Source organism: Triticum dicoccoides, chromosome 7A, assembly GCF_002162155.2.
Source record: "Triticum dicoccoides isolate Atlit2015 ecotype Zavitan chromosome 7A, WEW_v2.0, whole genome shotgun sequence".
NCBI classification, from domain to species: Eukaryota; Viridiplantae; Streptophyta; class Magnoliopsida; order Poales; family Poaceae; genus Triticum; species Triticum dicoccoides.
The window spans coordinates 80,618,963-80,639,999 of record NC_041392.1 but is presented as its reverse complement, the minus strand read 5'-3'; the positions used below and the strand labels follow the sequence as shown (position 1 = coordinate 80,639,999).

The 21,037-nt window shown below is 46.1% G+C and overlaps 1 protein-coding gene and 1 long non-coding RNA gene across 2 annotated transcripts; one reads left to right on the top strand and one right to left on the bottom strand.

The window, feature by feature from the left end:
• Nucleotides 1-933: 933 nt before the first annotated feature.
• LOC119332684 (histone H3.2-like) lies at nt 934-1,594 on the bottom strand. The gene has a single exon (XM_037605841.1). It carries the CDS (start codon nt 1,520-1,522, stop codon nt 1,112-1,114), a length of 411 nt encoding a protein of 136 aa, XP_037461738.1. The 5' UTR covers nt 1,523-1,594; the 3' UTR covers nt 934-1,111.
• Nucleotides 1,595-19,084: 17,490 nt separating this feature from the next.
• Nucleotides 19,085-19,856, top strand: LOC119328691. The gene is made up of 2 exons (XR_005159093.1): nt 19,085-19,398; nt 19,585-19,856. It is a non-coding gene; the product is annotated as an uncharacterized LOC119328691 (long non-coding RNA).
• The last annotated feature ends 1,181 nt before the right edge of the window (nt 19,857-21,037 follow it).

Below are 21,037 nucleotides of genomic sequence, written 5' to 3'. Positions count from 1 at the left end.
ACATCAAACAAATGTGCCACTATATATTGTTAACCTGTTAGATTAAATGGATAGTACTGAAAGGATCAAAGAAAAATATTGCAGTCTCTACTGTAATTGTCAACTATGATATCTAATCCACAAGATGAACAATCACAGCCAGAAAAATTCCAGCACAAGAATCATTCACAGGATGATGTCATTCGCCAAACATAGCATCCAAGCACATGACTTGTTAACAAGATCTGAGAAATGGAGATAAAGTAGACCGACCACATCCATTGCAAATTTCCAACTAGCAGACAGACGCATAATTCAGAAGCACATCACACATCGCCACCTCGCTCAGCTAATCCACATCAACCAACCCAACCATAGTTCGGAATCACATCAAACAGAGCCGAAAGCCCAAATGAATTCACCAAATCCCTGTACAAGTGTGCACAAAAGGTGCAAGAAAACTGAATCACACAGCAACGAATGAAGAATAACAGAGCACCCCAGCAAAATCACCAAACCCATGGGACAATAATCATTCCCAGGATGAAATCATTGGCCAAACATAGCATCCAATCACAGAACTTGATTAACAAGATCTAGGAAATGCAGATGAAATAGATCACATTCTTTGCAAATTTGAACTAACAAACACATATTTTAGAATCACATAACATGTAGCCACTTCACCTTCAGCTAGTCCACATCAACCAACCCAACTATAATTCAGAATCATATCGAACAGAGCAGAAGGCATAATTAGATTCACCAAATCCCTGTAGAAACGTGCAAAAAAAAAACGAATCGCACAGCAACCAAACAAAAATAACAGACCACGCCAGCAAAATCACAACACCCATGGGACACCGCATCATGCATCCAACACTGCAACAGGGCTACATGCGGCAAAAACACCATTGCAGAATCACAGAGGAATAAAGTGGCAAACAGTAGAACTAGAGGGCAGATTTACCATCACATTATAACTGAACTTCTCATTGCCATTTCATTCGAGCATCACGAATCACAGGACCAAACGATACGATCATATCAACACCAACAAACACAACCGACACACATCCAGATCACGAGACAGGAACAGCTACTACCCAGCAGTATTACCGGCGACCCAGACCTAGGCACGCTCGCCGCGGATGCGGCGTGCGAGCTGGATGTCCTTGGGCATGATGGTGACGCGCTTGGCGTGGATGGCGCACAGGTTGGTGTCCTCGAACATCCCCACCAGGTACGCCTCGGCGGCCTCCTGCAGGGCGGAGACGGCGGATGACTGGAACCGCAGGTCGGTCTTGAAGTCCTGCGCGATTTCCCGCACCAGGCGCTGGAAGGGGAGCTTGCGGATGAGCAGCTCCGTGCTCTTCTGGTACTTGCGGATCTCCCGGAGCGCGACGGTGCCGGGGCGGAAACGGTGGGGCTTCTTGACGCCGCCGGTGGCCGGCGCGGACTTGCGGGCCGCCTTGGTGGCCAGCTGCTTCCTCGGCGCCTTGCCGCCGGTGGACTTGCGCGCCGTCTGCTTCGTGCGGGCCATCGGCGCGGGTGGTGGTGGTGTCTTCTTGGGAGATCGGGTGCGGCGGCGCTGTGATTTGTGAGGATTTGGGGGAGAGGAGGAGGGGTTAAGTAGGGGTGGGGAATTTTTGGAGGATGGCGCGCGGCTGGAGCATTTCGAGCGGAAATTCCCGGTTTTGGACGGATTCTTTGGCGCCACGGGCGAGGAGCGCGCGGGGTCGGATGAGCCGTTGGATCAGCCGGAATGGACGTTGGAGATGTGTTTGTGCGGGTTGGCCACGGATCACGATCCGTTGAGTAGCATCTCTCACTTGTGTGTGCTACACGAACGGTTCAAACTGGTGGAAAAACTTGTTCGGTTTTTCTTTTTTTCGAAGTCGACCCGTTACAACATGATTCATTCAAAAAGGTAGAATGAAGTTGTCAGATTAATATATGGAAAACCTGACGAAATAATTAAAACACGCCCACATGATAGGGAACCCTGGCCGAAGTGGCAACCGCAAGACCCACACACACCATCGACGAGAGGAACAACGTCGAAGATGCCTACGAGCTGTCATCGTCGTCACTCTCCTTGAGCAAGCGACTCTAACTTCACTGAGGACGACCGACCAAGAGCCTCTGGGACGAACAATGCACTAGAACACATGTCGTCCTATGCCAAACAATCGGTCAACCGCGTCAAGGACTAGGCAGCTCTGACGATAACAAGTTTTGTAGGAGAAAGAAGCACGTCTTGCAAAACACAGGATATCATGACCATTACACGGCATCATTGCCACCGCGTCACCCCGCCACTATACAGCTCTGACTTTACACGTAAAGACAAGTCGATCGGTCGATGACAAAGGACATGCCACTATCCCACTCCTCTTGTTACCATCATTGTTGCACAAGTCGCAACACCAACCAACCACACCGCACGATCAGGCACGTCCGGCACCAAGGAAGTGCATGTGGATCAAGAACTTCAAGACGACGCCCCAAATGAGGAAATGACGTTGGAGACACCTCCATCTCATGCCCCTGTGCGGGATCGTGAGTTTCTCCAAAGAGCTTGATTCGGGGGGTTGACGATACATGAACTCCTCGATGACGCATCCGAGGAGGATAGAGACGCCCATGGGCACTATCTTCGCCGTGCAGTAGTCATCGGCCAAGCTTTCACCGAAGTAGCGCAATACCACCACCTCGCAAAATGGCCAATGTCGACAGACATCTCCACTAGCCCACACACAACCTACACAACGACCACGCCATCACCACACAAGGTCATCATCTCCCATCTCGCCACGAACCGAAACCGACCCAGGCTGGCCGGAGCAGGCGCCCGCTTGAAAGTACAATCATGCACTTGATATAATTTTGGTATGTTATGACACACACTTTGTTTGGACTAATACATTTTGCGAGTGATGACCCACAAGTATAGGGGATCTATCGTAGTCCTTTCGATAAGTAAGAGTGTCGAACTCAACGAGAAGCAGAAGAAAATGATAAGCGGTTTCCAGCAAGGTATTCTCTACAAGTATTGAAATAAGTGGCAACAAATAGTTTTGTGATAGGATAATTTGTAACGAGCAACAAGTAACAAAAGTAAATAAAGTGCAGCAAGGTGGCCCAATCCTTTTTGTAGCAAAGGACAAGCCTGGACAAACTCTTATATAGAGAAAAGCGCTCCTGAGGACACATGGGAATATCATCAAGCTAGTTTTCATCACGCTCATATGATTCGCGTTCGGTACTTTGATAATTTGGTACGTTGGTGGACCGGTGCTTGGGTGTTGTCCTTACTTGGACAAGTATCCCACTTATGATTAACCTCTATTGCAAGCATCCGCAAATACAACAAAAGTATTAAGGTAAACCTAACCATAGCATGAAACATATGGATCCAACTCGGTCCCTTACGAAGCAACGCATAAACTAGGGTTTAAGCTTCTGTCACTCTAGCAACCCATCATCTACTTATTACTTCTCAATGCCTTCCTCTAGGCCCAAATAATGGTGAAGTGCCATGTAGTCGACGTTCACATAACACCACTAGAGGAGAGACAACATACATCTCATCAAAATATCGAACGAATACCAAATTCACATGACTACTAATAGCAAGACTTCTCCCGTGTCCTCAGAAACAAACGTAACTACTCACAAAGCATAAACATGTTCATAACCAGAGGGGTATTAATATGCATATAGGATCTGAACATATGATCTTCCACCAAATAAACCAACTAGCATCAACTACAAGGAGTAATTAACACTACTAGCAACCCACTAGCACCAATCCCGGACTTGGAGACAAGAATTGGATACAAGAGATGAACTAGGGTTTTGAGAGGAGATGGTGCTGATGAAGATGTTGATGGAGGTTGTCCTCTCCCGATGAGAGGAGCGTTGGTGATGACGATGGCGATGATTTCCTCCTCCGAGAGGGAAGTTTCCACGGCAGAACAGCTCCGCCAGAGCCCTAGATTGGTTCTGTCAAGGTTCCGCCTCGTGGCGGCGAAGTTTTGTCCGAGAAGATGGCTTGTTATTTTTTCCCATCGAAAGACTTCATATAGCAGAAGATGGCCACCGGAGGGCCACCATGGGGCCCATGAGGTAGGGGGCGCGTCCAGGGGGGTAGGGCGCGCCCCCCACCCTTGTGGGCAGGGTGTGGCCCCCTTGGTGAATTTCTTCCGCTGAGTATTTTATATATATTCTGAAAACATCTTCCGTGAAGTTTCGGGACTTTTGGAGCTGTGCAGAATAGGTCTCTAATATTTGCTCCTTTTCCAGCCCAGAATCCCAGCTGCCAGCATTCCCCTCTTTATGTAAACCTTGTAAAATAAGAGAGAATAGACATAAGTATTGTGACATAATATGTAATAACAGCCCATAATGCAATAAATATCGATATAAAAGCATGACGCAAGATGGACGTATCAGCGAGTGTATCTCAGGTATTAATGCCATGCATGGTGCATGGTTGATGGATGATCGTCGACCTCACAAAAACACAAGAATTAAGATGTGATCCTCGGCGACTTAGGGTAGTCTTTTATGATTATTGATTTGAGTTGATAGGAATTCCACACTATTAAGATGGGAATATACCAAGGTGAAGAGTCCGGCCCATTTTTCACATCATTTACCTCATACATGATCACCTAAGACATAGCATGCTGGAGATATGCCTTGAAGGCAATAATGAATGTATTATTATATTCTCATGTTCATAATTAATTTTATTTTTTATGCTATAATTGTATTGGTTATTGCATATGGGATTCAGAGGAAAAGCCCATTACATGTGCGGAAACATAAACACAAATATGAAAATAACTCTCTACACATGGTGACAGATGCACACAACCCCAAATTTCATCTCTAACTATTTTGGTAAATTACTTTGGACCATGAATAAAAAGGTATATAACAAAAATAAAGTTTTTTTCATGACGTATGATCATCCAAGCAAGCAAAAAGACAGAGGGAATCGAGAAAAAGTCTTTTATATACAAAAAAGGCATTTGTGCCAAAAGACAAGCAAAAAGGCAAAGAGAAGTGAGAAAAAGACACTTCTATACAATGGCAGTTGTGCCAGTGCCATGAAAAACCTAACACCCCATATATCAAAAAGGCACTTATGTGAAAGGGTGTGTAGCTGCCACTATGTGTGCGTAGTTGCCATCATGCATAGGAAAATCAGTCTCTCAATGCCAATATGATCCCTAGTCATGCCTCTAAAACTTGCTCATGTATTCATGATCATATTGTTTTCCTGAGTATGAGCATTGTTATACTAACAATGTTGTTATCAATAATGAGACAACACTGTTATCAGAAAAAATAGTGTTGGATATACTCGACTTATGAATTGCTGAGAGTCGTTATTATGTTGTCGGTATTTTCATATAAAGTGTCATCGCTTACTTAGTTCCTTAGACCATGAGAATATCATTTACCAACATACCGGATGGTTACTTCGGGGTTATCGAATGTCACTCCATAACTGGATGTGAATAAAAGTGACTTACGGTTATACCAAAAAAGTATGTCTCGATATTGATAGTTTGAGAGTGGGATTTGCTCCTCTGACGATGGAGAGGTACTCTCTGGGACAACTCGGTGTTATGATATCATTATCGTATGGCCAGACATATGTGATGAAGATCACAGGGATACCAGAATATGGATACAAGCAAAGAGAACAAAACTGGTAACGAGGATAACCAGTATAGTGACCAGGAGTTGATCACGAGGATACCGATAATATCTTGCATCAAAATTTCTAAATGTACCGCGCAACAAAGGAAATGGGATTCGGGAACAAAAGGTTTGCTTGAGAATTTCATGAATATACAGGAGTTAACAAGGGTGTCCATATCCCATTCTTAACTATTGACCAAAAAGGGTCCCGGGTCATTTTTGCTTATTTCCGAACCTGTAGGGTCACATGCTCAATGACTAATAGCTATGATAACCATAGAAACGAGAGAATGACCATAGGAAATGTTTTGGATGGATCGAAAAGTGTTCCGGATTGTAACGCCCCGAGACCGATGTGCTAGGTGTCCTCCAGTTATTCGCTGTTGTTGCCTTGTCATTGCTTGCGTGTCATGCATTGCATATCATGTCATCATGTGCTTTTCATTTCCATACATGTTCGTCTCTTGCATCCGAGCAAACTTGTAACGCCCTCGATGCGGCTATATCTCCCACATGTCGAAGCACGACTTAGAGGCATAACCGCATTGAAAGCAATGTCGCAAGTGAGGTAATCTTCACACAAACCATGTAATACATAAGGGAAAGAGATACATAGTTGGCTTACAATCGCCACTTCACACAATTACATGAATAAATCATTACATCAACCAGCTACAATCAAGGCACGACTACGGAGCCAAAATAAAAGAAGACTACCCCAAATGCTACACAGATCCCTGATCGTCCCGACTGGGCTCCACTACTGATCAACTAGAACGAAACAACACAAAGGACAAGATCTTCATCGAGCTTCTCTTGAGCTTGGTTGCGTCATCTGCACGGACTCATCGGCACCTGCAAGCTGGTTTGGAAGTATCTGTGAGTCACGGGGACTCGGCAATCTCGCACCCTCATGATCAAGACTATTTAAGCTTATGGGTAAGGTAAAGGTATAAGGTGGAGCTGCAGCAAGCGACTAGCATATATGGTGGCTAACATATTCGCAAAAGAGAGCGAGAAGAGAAGGCAAAGCACGGTCGAGAAACTATGATCAAGAATTGATCCTAGACCAACCTACGTCAAGCATAACTCCAACATCGTGTTCACTTCCCGGACTCCGCCGGAAAGAGACCATCACGGTTACACACGCGGTTGATGTATTTTAATTAAGGTCAACTTCAGGTTTTCTACAACCGGACATTAACAAATTCCCATCTGCCCATAACCGCGGGCACGACTTTCGAAAGTTCATAACCCTGCAGGGGTGTCCCAACTTAGCCCATCACAAGCTCTCACGGTCAACGAAGGATATTCCTTCTAGCGGGAAGACCCGATCAGACTCGGAATCCCGGTTACAAGACATTTCGACAATGGTAAAACAAGACCAGCAAAGCCACCCAGATGTGCCGACAAATCCCGATAGGAGCTGCACATATCTCGTTCTCAGGGCACACCGGATGAGCCAGACGTCGGGTGGGCCAGCCCAGAGTTGCCCCTGGTAGCTCCGGACATCGCTCAGTTTGGACCAACACTCAGAGGAGCACTGGCCCGAGGGTTTAATAAAGATGACCCTTGGGCAGGCCTACCCAAGGGAAAGAAAAAGGCTAGGTGGCGAATGGTAAAACCAAGGTTGGGCCTTGCTGGAGGAGTTTTATTCAAGGCGAACTGTCAAGGGGTTCCCATTATACCCAACCACGTAAGGAACGCAAAATCCGGGAACATAACACTGATATGACGGAAACTAGGGCGATAAGAGTGAAACAAAACACCAGGCATAAGGCCGAGCCTTCCACGCTTTACCAAGTATATAGATGCATTAATTAAATAAGGTATATTGTGATATCCCAACAAGTAAACATGTTCCAGCAAGGAACAACATCTCCATGTTCCAACAAGGAACAAACTTCAATCTTCACTTGCAACTAACAACGCTATAAGAGGGGCTGAGCAAAGCGGTAACATAGCCAAACAACGGTTTGCTAGGACAAGGTGGGTTAGAGGCTTGGTTCAACAATATGGGAGGCATGATAAGCAAGTGGTAGGTATCGTAGCATAGGCATAGCAAAAGAGCGAGCAACTAGCAAGCAAAGATAGAAGTGATTTCGAGGGTATGATCATCTTGCCTGAGATCCCGCAAGGAAGAAGAACGAGTCCATGAAGAAGTCAAACGGACGTAGTCGAACGGGTCCTCACAAACACGACGTTTACGGAACCAACCCGAAGAAGCAACACCGGAAAAGAAGCACACAACATAGTAAACAACCAACACATGAACATGATATGATATGCGGGATGCGGTATGCGATGCATATGCATGATTTGCAAAGGAATGATTCAACCTGGCCTCAACTTGGAAATCCAAGAGTACCACTGGAAAGGTGAGGTGATTTCGTTTGAAATCGATATAAGGATCGCCGGAATCGGATGCACGGTTTGGAAATGGCAAGCGAAACAAATATGACATCGGTCTGCGATAAACAACAAGTAGCCATCTAAATGTAACAAGATAATTATGCTACAGCACTCAAACATGGCAACAAAAAACATGGCAGGGATCCACTCATAAGGCTTAACAAAAGATGAACACTGAGCTATGGCCAATTCATCCATTAACAGGTTCAAACAAGCATGGCAAAAGTGCAATTGGTAAACAGGTTTCAGACTTAATGAAATTAACACAAGCCTGGAATTTCAGATCAGGTAGCACACTTTGAAGCATGAAAACTAGATGTTACAGGAACTTAACATGGCAAAGTAAGGCATGGCATGGAGCTACTCAAAGAGCTTAACAAAAGTCCCTTAGTGACCTTGAGCCAAAAGGGATCAGAAAATACAATTGCAAGCATGTGAACATGGCAAAAACATAATCAGATCTCAGACTTAGTGAAAAACTGGAGCATGCAAATATGTTAACGAGTAGGCATGTTTACTAGCTCGATGCACTCACTACAGAGCAAGGCATGACAATCTAAGCACACACCCATCAATAATACACATTATATAAGCTAGACATGGCAAGAACAACAATATAGCATGCACGGATCAATAACAACATCCTCGGTAAAATCGCTAACAAGTAGACAATCTGCCAGGAATTACGAAATAGCAAAAGTGGAGCTCGATTGACTCAAGCTAGGGTGCTCCATAATTGCAAAAAAGACATGGATGGATAGAGCACTACAAGATTAACAATTCATCCTTACTTATCATCCTCAAAAGAGGCACGGATCACTAGGAAACAACATGAACATATGGCATATTGATAAAAACAGATCAAGGACTTAGTGATATCTCTAAGTCCCTGAAATCAGCATTAACGAATGCACCACTTTGCAAGCTTGTGCTAGTCACCACACATATCACAAAAATACATGGATAGCACCTCTGTAAAGATGGCAAAGAATATAACAAAACTCATGTAGAACTCAGGAGCATATCATGCACACATTAATCATGGCAAAAATGACAAATAGCTATTTGGTGCAGCAAATCTGACAATTAACTCAAATACCTCTCTTCCAACAGCATTTCGGGCATCAAGATGAGCTCAAATGAAAATGATGCAATGAGATGAAATGATGTACTCTCTGAGATGAACATTTTGATACGCTGCACACGCAGAACGGAGCTACGGATGCAAAGTTACGATGCGATGAAGATGGACATAAAGTTAGGGTTTCGGGGATAAAAGTCAACCTAGGGCAAAACAGATCTGGATCGGGATCCGGCGGTACTGTAGCAGCGGGTGCTCGCCGGAGATGCTACTCGCTGGAGAAGGGGAAGTCGCCAGAGTACTCGACGGTGAGGAGGACGGGGTCGCCGGGAAGGTCGAGGCGGCGGAGGGAGGCGCCGGGGTGAGGACGTCGGCGCCGGAGCTTGCGGCGAAGCGGCGCGGGTTCCGGGCGGCGACGGGCGGCGCACCGGCGATGGGCGGCGCCGGCGGGAAGGGGCCGCGGCCCGCAAGCGTGGTGGCGGCGCTCGGGCAAGGCGAGGCGAGGCGGCGGGCTCCTAAGGCGGCGGAGGGAGGTGCGCGGCCCAGAGCGGCGAGGCGCGGGCCGGCCGCGGGCCTGGCGGGCCTGGTGGCGGCGCGGTGGCCAGGGTCCAGGTGGCGTGCTCTGGTTCGCCGGGGGAAGCGGGGCGGACGTGTCCGGCCCCGTCGGACACGTCCGGCGGCTGGAGGAGGGAGGAGACTAGGGTTAGGGGTAGGAACGATCCGAAAATTTCGGGGGAGTGGCCTTTTTAGATAGGAGGAGCTAGGAAGCTCAGAATGAGGAGTGGTTTTCAGCCACGCGATCGTGATCGAACGACCGAGGTGATAGAGGAGGTTTAGGTGGGTTTTGGGCCACTTTGGAGGGGTGTTGGGCTGCAACACACACGAGGCCTTTTCGGTCCCCTCGGTTAATCGTTGGAGTATCAAACGAAGTCCAAATGATACGAAACTTGATAGGCGGTCTACCGGTAGTAAACCAAGGCCGCATGACAAGTCTCGGTCCAATCCGGAATGTTTAACCCCCCCACACAAAAAGAGGTAGAAAGGAACACCGCGTGACATAGGAGCGCCGGATTGCAAAATGGACAACGGGAAAAATGCTCGGATGCAAGAGACGAACATGTATGCAAATGAAAAGCACATGATGACATGTTATGCAATGCATGACACGCAAGCAATGACAAGGCAACAACAGCGAATAATCGGAGGACACCTGGCACATCAGTCTCGGGGCGTTACAACACTCCACCACTACGAGAGGATCTTGTCCCGAGATCTAGGATGGCACCGGAGGAACAAAGGAAGAGAAAGAGGAGAGGTAAAGCTAAGTTGCTTCTTTGACAAACGAGTGAAACCAAAGAACCTTGAAAAGGTTAAGCCATATCGAGAAAAGAATACAACAGAGATAAATGGAGTTGAAAGCACTTCGTTAGCAAAGAGGAACAAGGAAGAACAACTTTGGATAGCACTCCGGTTGAGAGGGCATGCAAAGCTTGATAAGATGAAAAGAACTGAGTAGAGGGCACAACTCTCCGGTTAATTGGATAGGCATGAAAAGAACATGATATTTGCCAAAACGAGATGACTGGTGAAAGAACAACAGCGCAATGCCTCCGGAACGAAAGAATAGAAGATAGATAATTGACATAGGAGAAATGAGGAGAAAATGCCAATTTCTGCCAAAAAGAGTTTGAGAAGGCCTCCTTAGGAGAAGGGTCGAACGGAGTTGTTGTAAAACCAACAACGAAAAGAATAAGCTTGATATGGTCATATGGAATACATCTCAAATTATGAGGTGTCAACCTGCCACTCACGAGAAGCGGAATTGGATTGATATCAACAAGGAGACGAGAAACTATATCGCACCGGAAAGGATAAATGAAGAAATTGGATCATTTATAAGCACCATAGATAGCAACAATCCTTAGGGAAGGCTTTAGGTGAAATATAACCCAAGATAATTCCAACGAAGAGGTTGATGGATTTAAAATATCTCATTCTTAACAACATTCGAATCATGAAACATAAACTCAGATTATCAAGAATGACACAATACCATCTCAAATGATACGGAAGAACGAATTGCACTCCGGATTACAATATGAAGAAAGCTTGAGCTTCTTAGAAAAGAATCTCGATGAAAAAGTTAGAGAAGGAATTAAATCCTTGATGGACCATTATGTAGAACCTCCATGAAGAACTCCGGTAACGAAAGGATGACCAAAACGGAATGAAGGAGAAGTTGAAAACACCAGTTGAACCCTTGCAATGATTAGATGGATCTTCATGACGATATAGTTGAGAGGGCTTGGAACTCCTGTAAAAGAATAGATAAAGCATCTCGAACCGAGAATTTGATGAGCCTCCGGAATAAGGAATTAATCACTTGGATGAAACAAGAATAAGAATTAAGTTATGCGTATCCTTCACCAATTTAGATTGATGAGAAGCAACGGATTTGACATACTACTTATTCTCGTAGAAAGGATTAAGATAGATATAGCGTCAACTTGGAAAGGTCTTCCATGATCCACCGGTAGGATTTGAAAGAACGGAAGTATGATAACGTAAGAAGAGGAATCTTGAACAAACCACCGTAAGAATTTAAAATGAACGAAGAAAAGATAAAGAAACACTGGAAAGAATTAGCAAATGAATGAAGAAGCTTGAGGGGATTTAGATCCATTAGAACGAAGAGATCAATAACTGATTAGAGGATATTTGATTGATGCACCGGTAAGATTTGGAGAATGTGAGCTGCCAGCTGAAATGAATAATATTTGAAAAGATGGCCTTCGGAGGAAAGAAATGGAAAACAACTCAAGAAATGCTTCGGATGGGTGAAAAGAATTCTCACGATCAAAACAATTATGAGAGGATGGTCTCGAATTAGAACCACGAATCTCTGAGAGAATGGATAAGATATAGAGGTAAAACTCTTCTTCGGTCTTCGAATTCTGAGAATTACGACGGGACACACCAGCAAATTGTTGAGATACTCCGGGATGAAAATTAGAAAGGTTGAACCAACGATGAAAAGAATTTGAAAGATCTTGGAGAAAAACATTTGACTGATGACAATTCATTCTTACGTCAAACTTTAAAAGAATTTGAGGATAGCTCCAGGGAAAATAAGAAGAGTTAGGTAAGATCCTGGGAAAAGACCTGTGGGTTAAGGCCCATTCAAAAGAAACACCTTTGAACGATTTAAAAGAGAGAATGCACTGGTTGAATTAAATGGCTTGAATGAGATAACATCCTCGCAAAAGCTTTAACGGATTGAGAATGGAAACGAATCTCCTGAGATATCTTGAGCACTTCGGAACAATTGAATAGCGAGAAATGATTGAATATAAGGTGCACCGGCATGAAAAACATTTGAAACAAGGAAAAGAATGTGATCAAACACCGAAAGCTTGAATTGAATCCACCGGAGAAGAAAAGAATGAAGAATGATGAGCTTGAGGCCCGTTAGAATCTTCATGAGAATCACCGGGTAAGAAGATTGAAGGGAAAAGAATGGAGAGGCTTCTCATCAATAAGATGATACTGGATTACGAAATCTTAGTCCTTGAAGAAAAAGGGTGGGTGGGCGGGAAAAACAAAGGCAACTTGAGGACAGATGAAACGAACAACGTTGGAAAACCCAAGAGGTGATCTTGCGGATGTTGAAGTGATCGGATCCACTTGAAGAGAAAACGCGCCGGTTGAAAAGAAATTGAAATGACAAACTCAATGATCGAGAAGGATTAGTATTCACATAGGAATATGAGAATACCGCTTAGGAAAAGTATGGAATCAACTCTTGACATTGAAGCAACTCGAATACCACAACTCAAAAGCAAAATAAGAATTGGCTTGCAAAATAAGCCAGAACAAACAGATTTCGTCCGAAGTTTTCGTGGTGGGGCCTACACGGGCTCGATCGTACAACACCATCATGTACAAGGCAGTGCACATGACATACGAAGCATCCCCGAGTCGGCATAGCCAATGACTCTTTAAGACACAACGAGACCACTGTAAAACCAACCGTGAATAGGCGGACCACTAGACATCGAACCCCAATTTCATATCATACATCTGTCGAAAAGATATCCTAAGAGCTACTTGAATTCTCACTTATAAACTTCCGAAACTTTCCGGTTATGCAATCAGGTGTTGGGGATACAGGGGAAGCATAATATGTCACCCAAAACTAGCAAATCCTACATCCAGCTGTATCCATCCTTCAACACATAACCAAGAAACCTTCGGCAATCGTCTACCTCAACCTTCGAAAAGCATCCGTTATACAAGTTATGGCAATACTTCCGAACTCCCGCCCCAGTACTGGGTGGCGTCGAGGTTATCTCACCAACAACTGCATAAAAGAGATTTTCGATGTCGGTGAACTAAACTCAGGTATTCCAGAACTGCAACGATAAAATTGTGACGACAACACCTCGAAGCTCAACTCCCCAGGACACTGCCACAACCCCTAAATGACAGGAGGCACCAAGAACAATGTTCTCGTCACAAAACCATCGAAATGATTCCAAGATACCCGCGTGATCCTAAATTTTTTTAGTGAAATTTGAGAAGATAAGAGTCAAAACTCTACGTCGGGATGCCTTACCAGAGCGATGAAGGGACTGGGGAGTAAAAAGAATTCCTAAACTCTCCGATATATAATTCCTAAATGACTCAAAACATTTTTTCTAGACTCAACTCGTCAGCTAATTCGATCAAGCAATGGGGGCTCCTAAGGTCGGAGCTGGCTCTGATACCAACTTGTACCGCCCTCGATGCGGCTATATCTCCCACGTGTCGAAGCATGACTTAGAGGCATAACCGCATTGAAAGCAATGTCGCAAGTGAGGTAATCTTCACACAACCCATGTAATACATAAGGAAAAAGATACATAGTTGGCTTACAGTCGCCACTTCACACAATTACATGAATAAAGCATTACGTCAACCAGCTACAATCAAGTCCCGACTACGGAGCCAAAATAAAAGAAGACTACCCCAAATGCTACATAGATCCCCGATCGTCCCGACTAGGCTCCACTACTGATCAACTAGAATGAAACAACACAAAGGACAAGATCTTCATCGAGCTCCTCCTGAGCTTGGTTGCGTCATCTGCACGAACTCATCGGCACCTGCAAGTTGGTTTGGAAGTATCTGTGAGTCACGGGGACTCAGCAATCTCGCACCCTCGCGATCAAAACTATTTAAGCTTATGGGTAAGGTAAAGGTATGAGGTGGAGCTGCAGCAAGCGACTAGCATATATGGTGGCTAACATATTCGCAAAAGAGAGCGAGAAGAGAAGGCAAAGCACGGTCGAGAAACTATGATCAAGAAGTGATCCTAGAACAACCTACGTCAAGCATAACTCCAACACCATGTTCACTTCCCGGACTCCGCCGGAAAGAGACCATCATGGTTACACACGCGGTTGATGTATTTTAATTAAGGTCAACTTCAGGTTTTCTACAACTGGACGTTAACAAATTCCCATCTGCCCATAACCGCGGGCACGGCTTTCGAAAGTTCATAACCCTGCAGGGGTGTCCCAACTTAGCCCATCACAAGCTCTGACGGTCAACGAAGGATATTCCTTATAGCGGAAAGACCCGATCAGACTCGAAATCCCGGTTACAAGACATTTCGACAATGGTAAAACAAGACCAGCAAAGCCACCCAGATGTGCCGACAAATCCCGATAGAAGCTGCACATATCTCATTCTCAGGGCACACCAGATGGGCCAGACGTCGGGTGGGCCAGCCCAGAGTTGCCCCTGGTAGCTCCAGACATCGCTCAGTTTGGACCAACACTCAGAGGAGCACTAGCCCGGGGGTTTAATAAAGATGACCCTTGGGCAGGCCTACCCAAGGGAAAGAAAAAGGCTAGGTGGCGAATGGTAAAACCAAGGTTGGGCCTTGCTGGAGGAGTTTTATTCAAGGCGAACTGTCAAGGGGTTCTCATTATACCCAACCGCGTAAGGAACGCAAAATCCGGGAACATAACACCGATATGACGGAAACTAGGGCGACAAGAGTGGAACAAAACACCAGGCATAAGGCCGAGCCTTCCACCCTTTACCAAGTATATAGATGCATTAATTAAATAAGGTATATTGTGATATCCCAACAAGTAAACATGTTCCAACAAGGAACAACATCTCCATGTTCCAACAAGGAACAAACTTCAATCTTCACTTGCAACTAACAACACTATAAGAGGGGCTGAGCAAAGCGGTAACATAGCCAAACAACGGTTTGCTAGGACAAGGTGGGTTAGAGGCTTGGTTCAACAATATGGGAGGCATGATAAGCAAGTGGTAGGTATCGTAGCATAGGCATAGCAAAAGAGCGAGCAACTAGCAAGCAAAGATAGAAGTGATTTCGAGGGTATGATCATCTTGCCTGAGATCCCGCAAGGAAGAAGAACGAGTCCATGAAGAAGTCAAACGGACGTAGTCGAACGGGTCCTCACAAACACGACGTTTACGGAACCAACCCGAAGAAGCAACACCGGAAAAGAAGCACACAACATAGTAAACAACCAACACATGAACATGATATGATATGCGGGATGCGGTATGCGATGTATATGCATGATTTGCAAAGGAATGATGGACAAAAGTCCCTTAGTGACCTTGAGCCAAAAGGGATTAGAAAATACAATTGCAAGCATGTGAACATGGCAAAAACATAATCAGATCTCAGACTTAGTGAAAAACTGGAGCATGCAAATATGTTAACGAGTAGGCATGTTTACTAGCTCGATGCACTCACTACAGAGCAAGGCATGACAATCTAAGCACACACCCATCAATAATACACATTATATAAGCTAGACATGGCAAGAACAACAACATAGCATGCACGGATCAACAACAACATCCTTGGCAAAATCGCTAACAAGTAGACAATCTGCCAGGAATTACGAAATAGCAAAAGTAGAGCTCGATTGACTCAAGCTAGGATGCTCCATAATTGCAAACAAAGACATGGATGGATAGAGCACTACAAGATTAACAATTCATCCTTACTTATCATCCTCAAAAGAGGCACGGATCACTAGGAAACAACATGACCATATGGCATATTGATAAAAACAGATCAAGGACTTAGTGATATCTCTAAGTCCCTGAAATCAGCATTAACGAATGCACCACTTTGCAAGCTTGTGCTAGTCACCACACATATCACAAAAATACATGGATAGCACCTCTCTAAAGATGGCAAAGCATATAACAAAACTCATGTAGAAAACAGGAGCATATCATGCACACATTAATCATGGCAAAAATGACAAATAGCTATTTGGTGCAGCAGATCTGACAATTAACTCAAATAGCTCTCTTCCAACAACATTTTGGGCATCAAGATGAGCTCAAATGAAAATGATGCAATGAGATGAAATGATGTACTCTCTGAGGCGAACATTTTGATATGCTGCACGCGCAAAACGGAGCTACGGATGCAAAGTTACGATGCGATGAAGATGAGCATAAAGTTAGGGTTTCGGGGATAAAAATCAACCTAGGGCAAAACAAATCTGGATCGGGATCCGGCGGTACTGTAGCAGCGGGTGCTCGCCGAAGATGCTGCTCGCCGGAGAAGGGGAAGTCGCCGAAGTACTCGGCGGTGAGGAGGACGGGGTCGCCGGGAAGGTCGAGGCGGCGGAGGGAGGCGCTGGGGTGAGGTCGCCGGCGCCGGAGCTTGCGGCGAAGCGGCGCGGGATCCGGGCGGCGACGGGCGGCGCAGCGGCGATGAGCGGCGCCAGCGGGAAGGGGCCGCGGCCGGCAAGCGCGGTGGCGGCGCTCGCGCAAGGCGAGGCGAGGCGGCAGGCTGCTGAGGCGGCGGAGGGAGGCACGCGCCCCGGAGCGGCGAGGCGTGGGCCGGCCGCGGGCCTGGCGGGCCTGACGGCGGCGCGGTGGCCAGGGTCCAGGTGGCGTGCTCTGGTTCGCCGGGGGAAGCGGGGCGGACGTGTCTGGCCCGGTCGGACACGTCCGGCGGCTGGAGGAGGGAGGAGACTAGGGTTAGGGGTAGGAACGATCCGAAAATTTCGGGGGAGTGGCCTTTTATAGATAGGAGGAGCTAGGAAGCTCAGAATGAGGAGCGGTTTTCGGCCATGCGATCGTGATCGAACAACCGAGGTGATGGAGGAGGTTTAGGTGGGTTTTGGGCCACTTTGGAGGGGTGTTGGGCTGCAACACACATGAGGCCTTTTTGGTCCCCTCGGTTAACCGTTGGAGTATCAAATGAAGTCCAAATGATACGAAACTTGGCAGGCGTTCTACCGGTAGTAAACCAAGGCCGCATGACAAGTCTCGGTCCAATCCGGAAATTTTTAACCCCCCCACACAAAAAGAGGTAGAAAGGAACACCGGGTGACATAGGAGCGCCGGATTGCAAAACGGACAACGGGAAAAATGCTCGGATGCAAGAGATGAACATGTATGCAAATGAAAAGCACATGATGACATGTTATGCAATGCATGACACGCAAGCAATGACAAGGCAACAACATCGAATAACTGGAGGACACCTGGCACATCGGTCTCGGGGCGTTACACGGATGGACCCGGAAGGATTTCAATAATTTCAGAAAGGTATGACATGTCTAAAAAAGTTTCAGATCTATATATGAAAAGCTTTGCAAGGTTCCAGAAACTTCTGAAAATTCTGGGATTTTATTTGTGTAATAAGTCCTTCTTGGGCCTACCCAAGTGGACAAGCCCTAGTGGGTCGCCCCGAATATATGATAGAGGTGGCCAAATTGGACTAGGGGAGGAGTCCTTCCTCCCTACTTCAAACGAACTACGAGGTGGACTCCTCCTCATGGTGGTGCCCCCTCCTCCAGTCCTCCCTCTTTCATCTATAAATATGTGGAGAGAGACCCTGAAAAGGCACACCAATCTTTAGGGTCCCACATGAATTCACTCTCAACCCGGTCTAATTTGTCTAAAGTTTAGATTCATAATTAGACAGGCTCTAACCCTTGTATAATTGGTCTAATAGAGTTAGACTCCTGATTAGACATGACACTGCTAGGTGATAACCCACAAGTGTCAGGGGTCTATCTAGGAAAATACACGGGAGCTCCTGGGTGCTTCACACCCCTATACGAATATTAAACATAAAAAAACAGAACAAAAAACCCTGAAATTTGGGGATACCAAACCCGGGTTCTCAATCTACTCCATTGTGAAATTTCGTGAAAAAATACCATAAAATGTATCCGCGACGAAGAAAATACTGTCCGAACAAAAATCCGTCCAAACATTTTTTTTCTATACATAGGAAAATTTTGTCTTTTTTCTAACGAATGCATTTTCCTGTTATTTTTTCACGAAATTTCACACAGTAGTAGATCGGGAATCCAAGTTTGTTATCCCAAATCTTAGATTTTTGTTTTCAAATTTCTCGGTATTTTTTTGAATTTAATGTTCATATAGGGGTGTGGAGCACCCGAGTGCTACAAATCTGCTTCCGTCTATTCTAACCTTTTCGAAAAATAAGAGTGTTCAACCCAATGAGAAGAAGAAGAAATTGGTTAATGGAAAACAACAAGAGTTTGCTGTAAAAGTTGCAAAGGGTGTTTGATGATTTGTTTGAAAGCAAGAGCAGTCACAAAAAAGTAAATAGTACTCCCTCTGTCCCAAAATATAAAAACGTTTTTAACACTACATTAGTGTAAAAAACATTTTTATATTATGAGACGGAGGGAGTAACAAAAATTGCAAAATGTGCAGCAAATTGCTCAATCTCGTTGAGTTGAGGCCAAACGGGCCCATGACCCCTACAAAAGCTACAAAAGTGAAAACAAAAATTTACTACCATGCGTTCTATAGTTGCTCAGGGCCAGCCCATTTGCCGATGGAGAGATTCAGAAAGCAGTCCGTCCGCCTCCGGCCTCCGCGTCGGCCGCCGGCGACGTGATAGCTTATCCCGAGCTCTGATCAGCAGTCACTTCTGACCTCCTCATCGGAACCTCCTTCCCCTTCCAACCACGCGGCACGCCCACGGCTCGCCGTCCCAGTCCGCCAACACCGGCAGCCCGCACGCCGGCGCCCGATGCTCCTCTGGCTTCTCCGCGCTTGGAACCGCGTCGACCGCACATGGCTCGTCCATGCCGGCAGTGCACGCCGAGACGCCGCTCCCTCGTCGGCTCGTCGGTCACTCGCCCTGGACCCTTGGTTTTGGTTAGGTATGTTCAGTAACCACCTCCTATTTTTCTGATCAGTGCAAGTCCCGAGTTGTCCTTTTTTTCTGATTATTGCAAGCGCCCAAGATGATTTAGTACTAAAATTTCGATGTCGAACCCCAGTAGTGTACACCCATTGGTTAATTGTTGAAATTTGGATGCTTTATGCAATTTTATTTATTTAGGAAGCAATGGGGAAACAGCAGAGTCGATGCAGTCATTGGTGGAAATTGGTAAATCTCCATCAGCTCCTGATGGTCTAGCATTGGTGGTCGTTATGTGTAGTATTTTCTGGAGTACCAAAATTTACTTACAATGCCCAGGTATGTGTGAACCTGTCAGATCTGCTTTATTTGGATGTGTCCATCTAGATGATGCAGAGGCAGGGGCCTTCCCCCCCTTTTCTATTTTTTTGTGTGTTCTAATATAGTGATATGGTCAATTGTGTGAACTGATGACAAGTTCAATTGGTCATTTAATTATCCCTTTCTATTCTACTACTTAGTAGTATCCTTTTTCAATTTTCATGCATATTGTGTGTCTGATATGGAGTTGACCTACAAGTTCATGACCATTGTAATCCTCTCAACAATAAAGACATATATGTAGGACGTAGGGCTATTACTCATCCGTGGATCTGAACCTAGGTAAAACTACCATGTCACCTTCATCGCCGTTGAGATCCCTTTGGGCACCATCTGTCACTCTACATTCCTCGACTCCATGTAGATCATAAAATCAGCTGTTCATTAATCGTTGACAGTTTTTAACAGCAAAAGATTTTCCGATTCCTTGTAGGTTATCCACCTGACTATTGGATTCGTACGTGATTCTTACTTTAGTGTGTGGACGATGACATTCCCAGATATCTAGGTGTAGCCAAATCTATCTTCAACCTATTTTGATTATGGTCTACCAGTAGGACCATTGATGCATAAGTGCGTCATGTTATCCCTACTGAGGCTATCTTAGGGCATCTCCAGCCGTTGGCCCCCCAGGAGGGGCAAAAAATTGCCCCCTGGGGGCGCACCGGCGCTAAACCGCGCACTGGGGGCGTGATGCCCCCCAGTCGTGGCACCCACGTTTTTTTAAAAAAGTCAAATACGGCGCAAACACGACTCAAATTTAACGCAAACATCGGCGAGTTCGTTCAAATTTAAACATAATTTGCAAAAATGGGAAAAACTACCGCGGGCTACCCCCGCCGTCTCCCTCGCCGCCCGCCCACGCGGTTCTACATGCCGAGGAGGCGGTAGAACCGCGTGTCGTCGTCGTCGCCCCCGCCGACGCCTCCGCCGTCCCTGCTGCATCCCTTCCCCGGTTGGCGCGGCGGGTTGGACGGTCCGGGGGCGGCGGCGTCGTCGTCGCTGTCGAGGACCACGACGCCGTGCTCGTCCTCGCGCCCACGCTTGCGGGCGGCGATCTCCTCCAGGGCTCGGCGCTGCCGGACCATCTCGTCGCGGAGGTAGTCGTCCCGCGCCCACCGCAGGGCATCCTCATCGGAGAAGCCACGCCGGGCTATCTCCTCGTACTCCGCGGGGAGGCCGGGCTCCGGCTTGGGCTCGACGAGGACGAAGCGGACGGTGGGGGAGGCGTTGTCGCTGATGCGGACGCCGGAGCTGCGGGTGCGCGCGCTGACAGG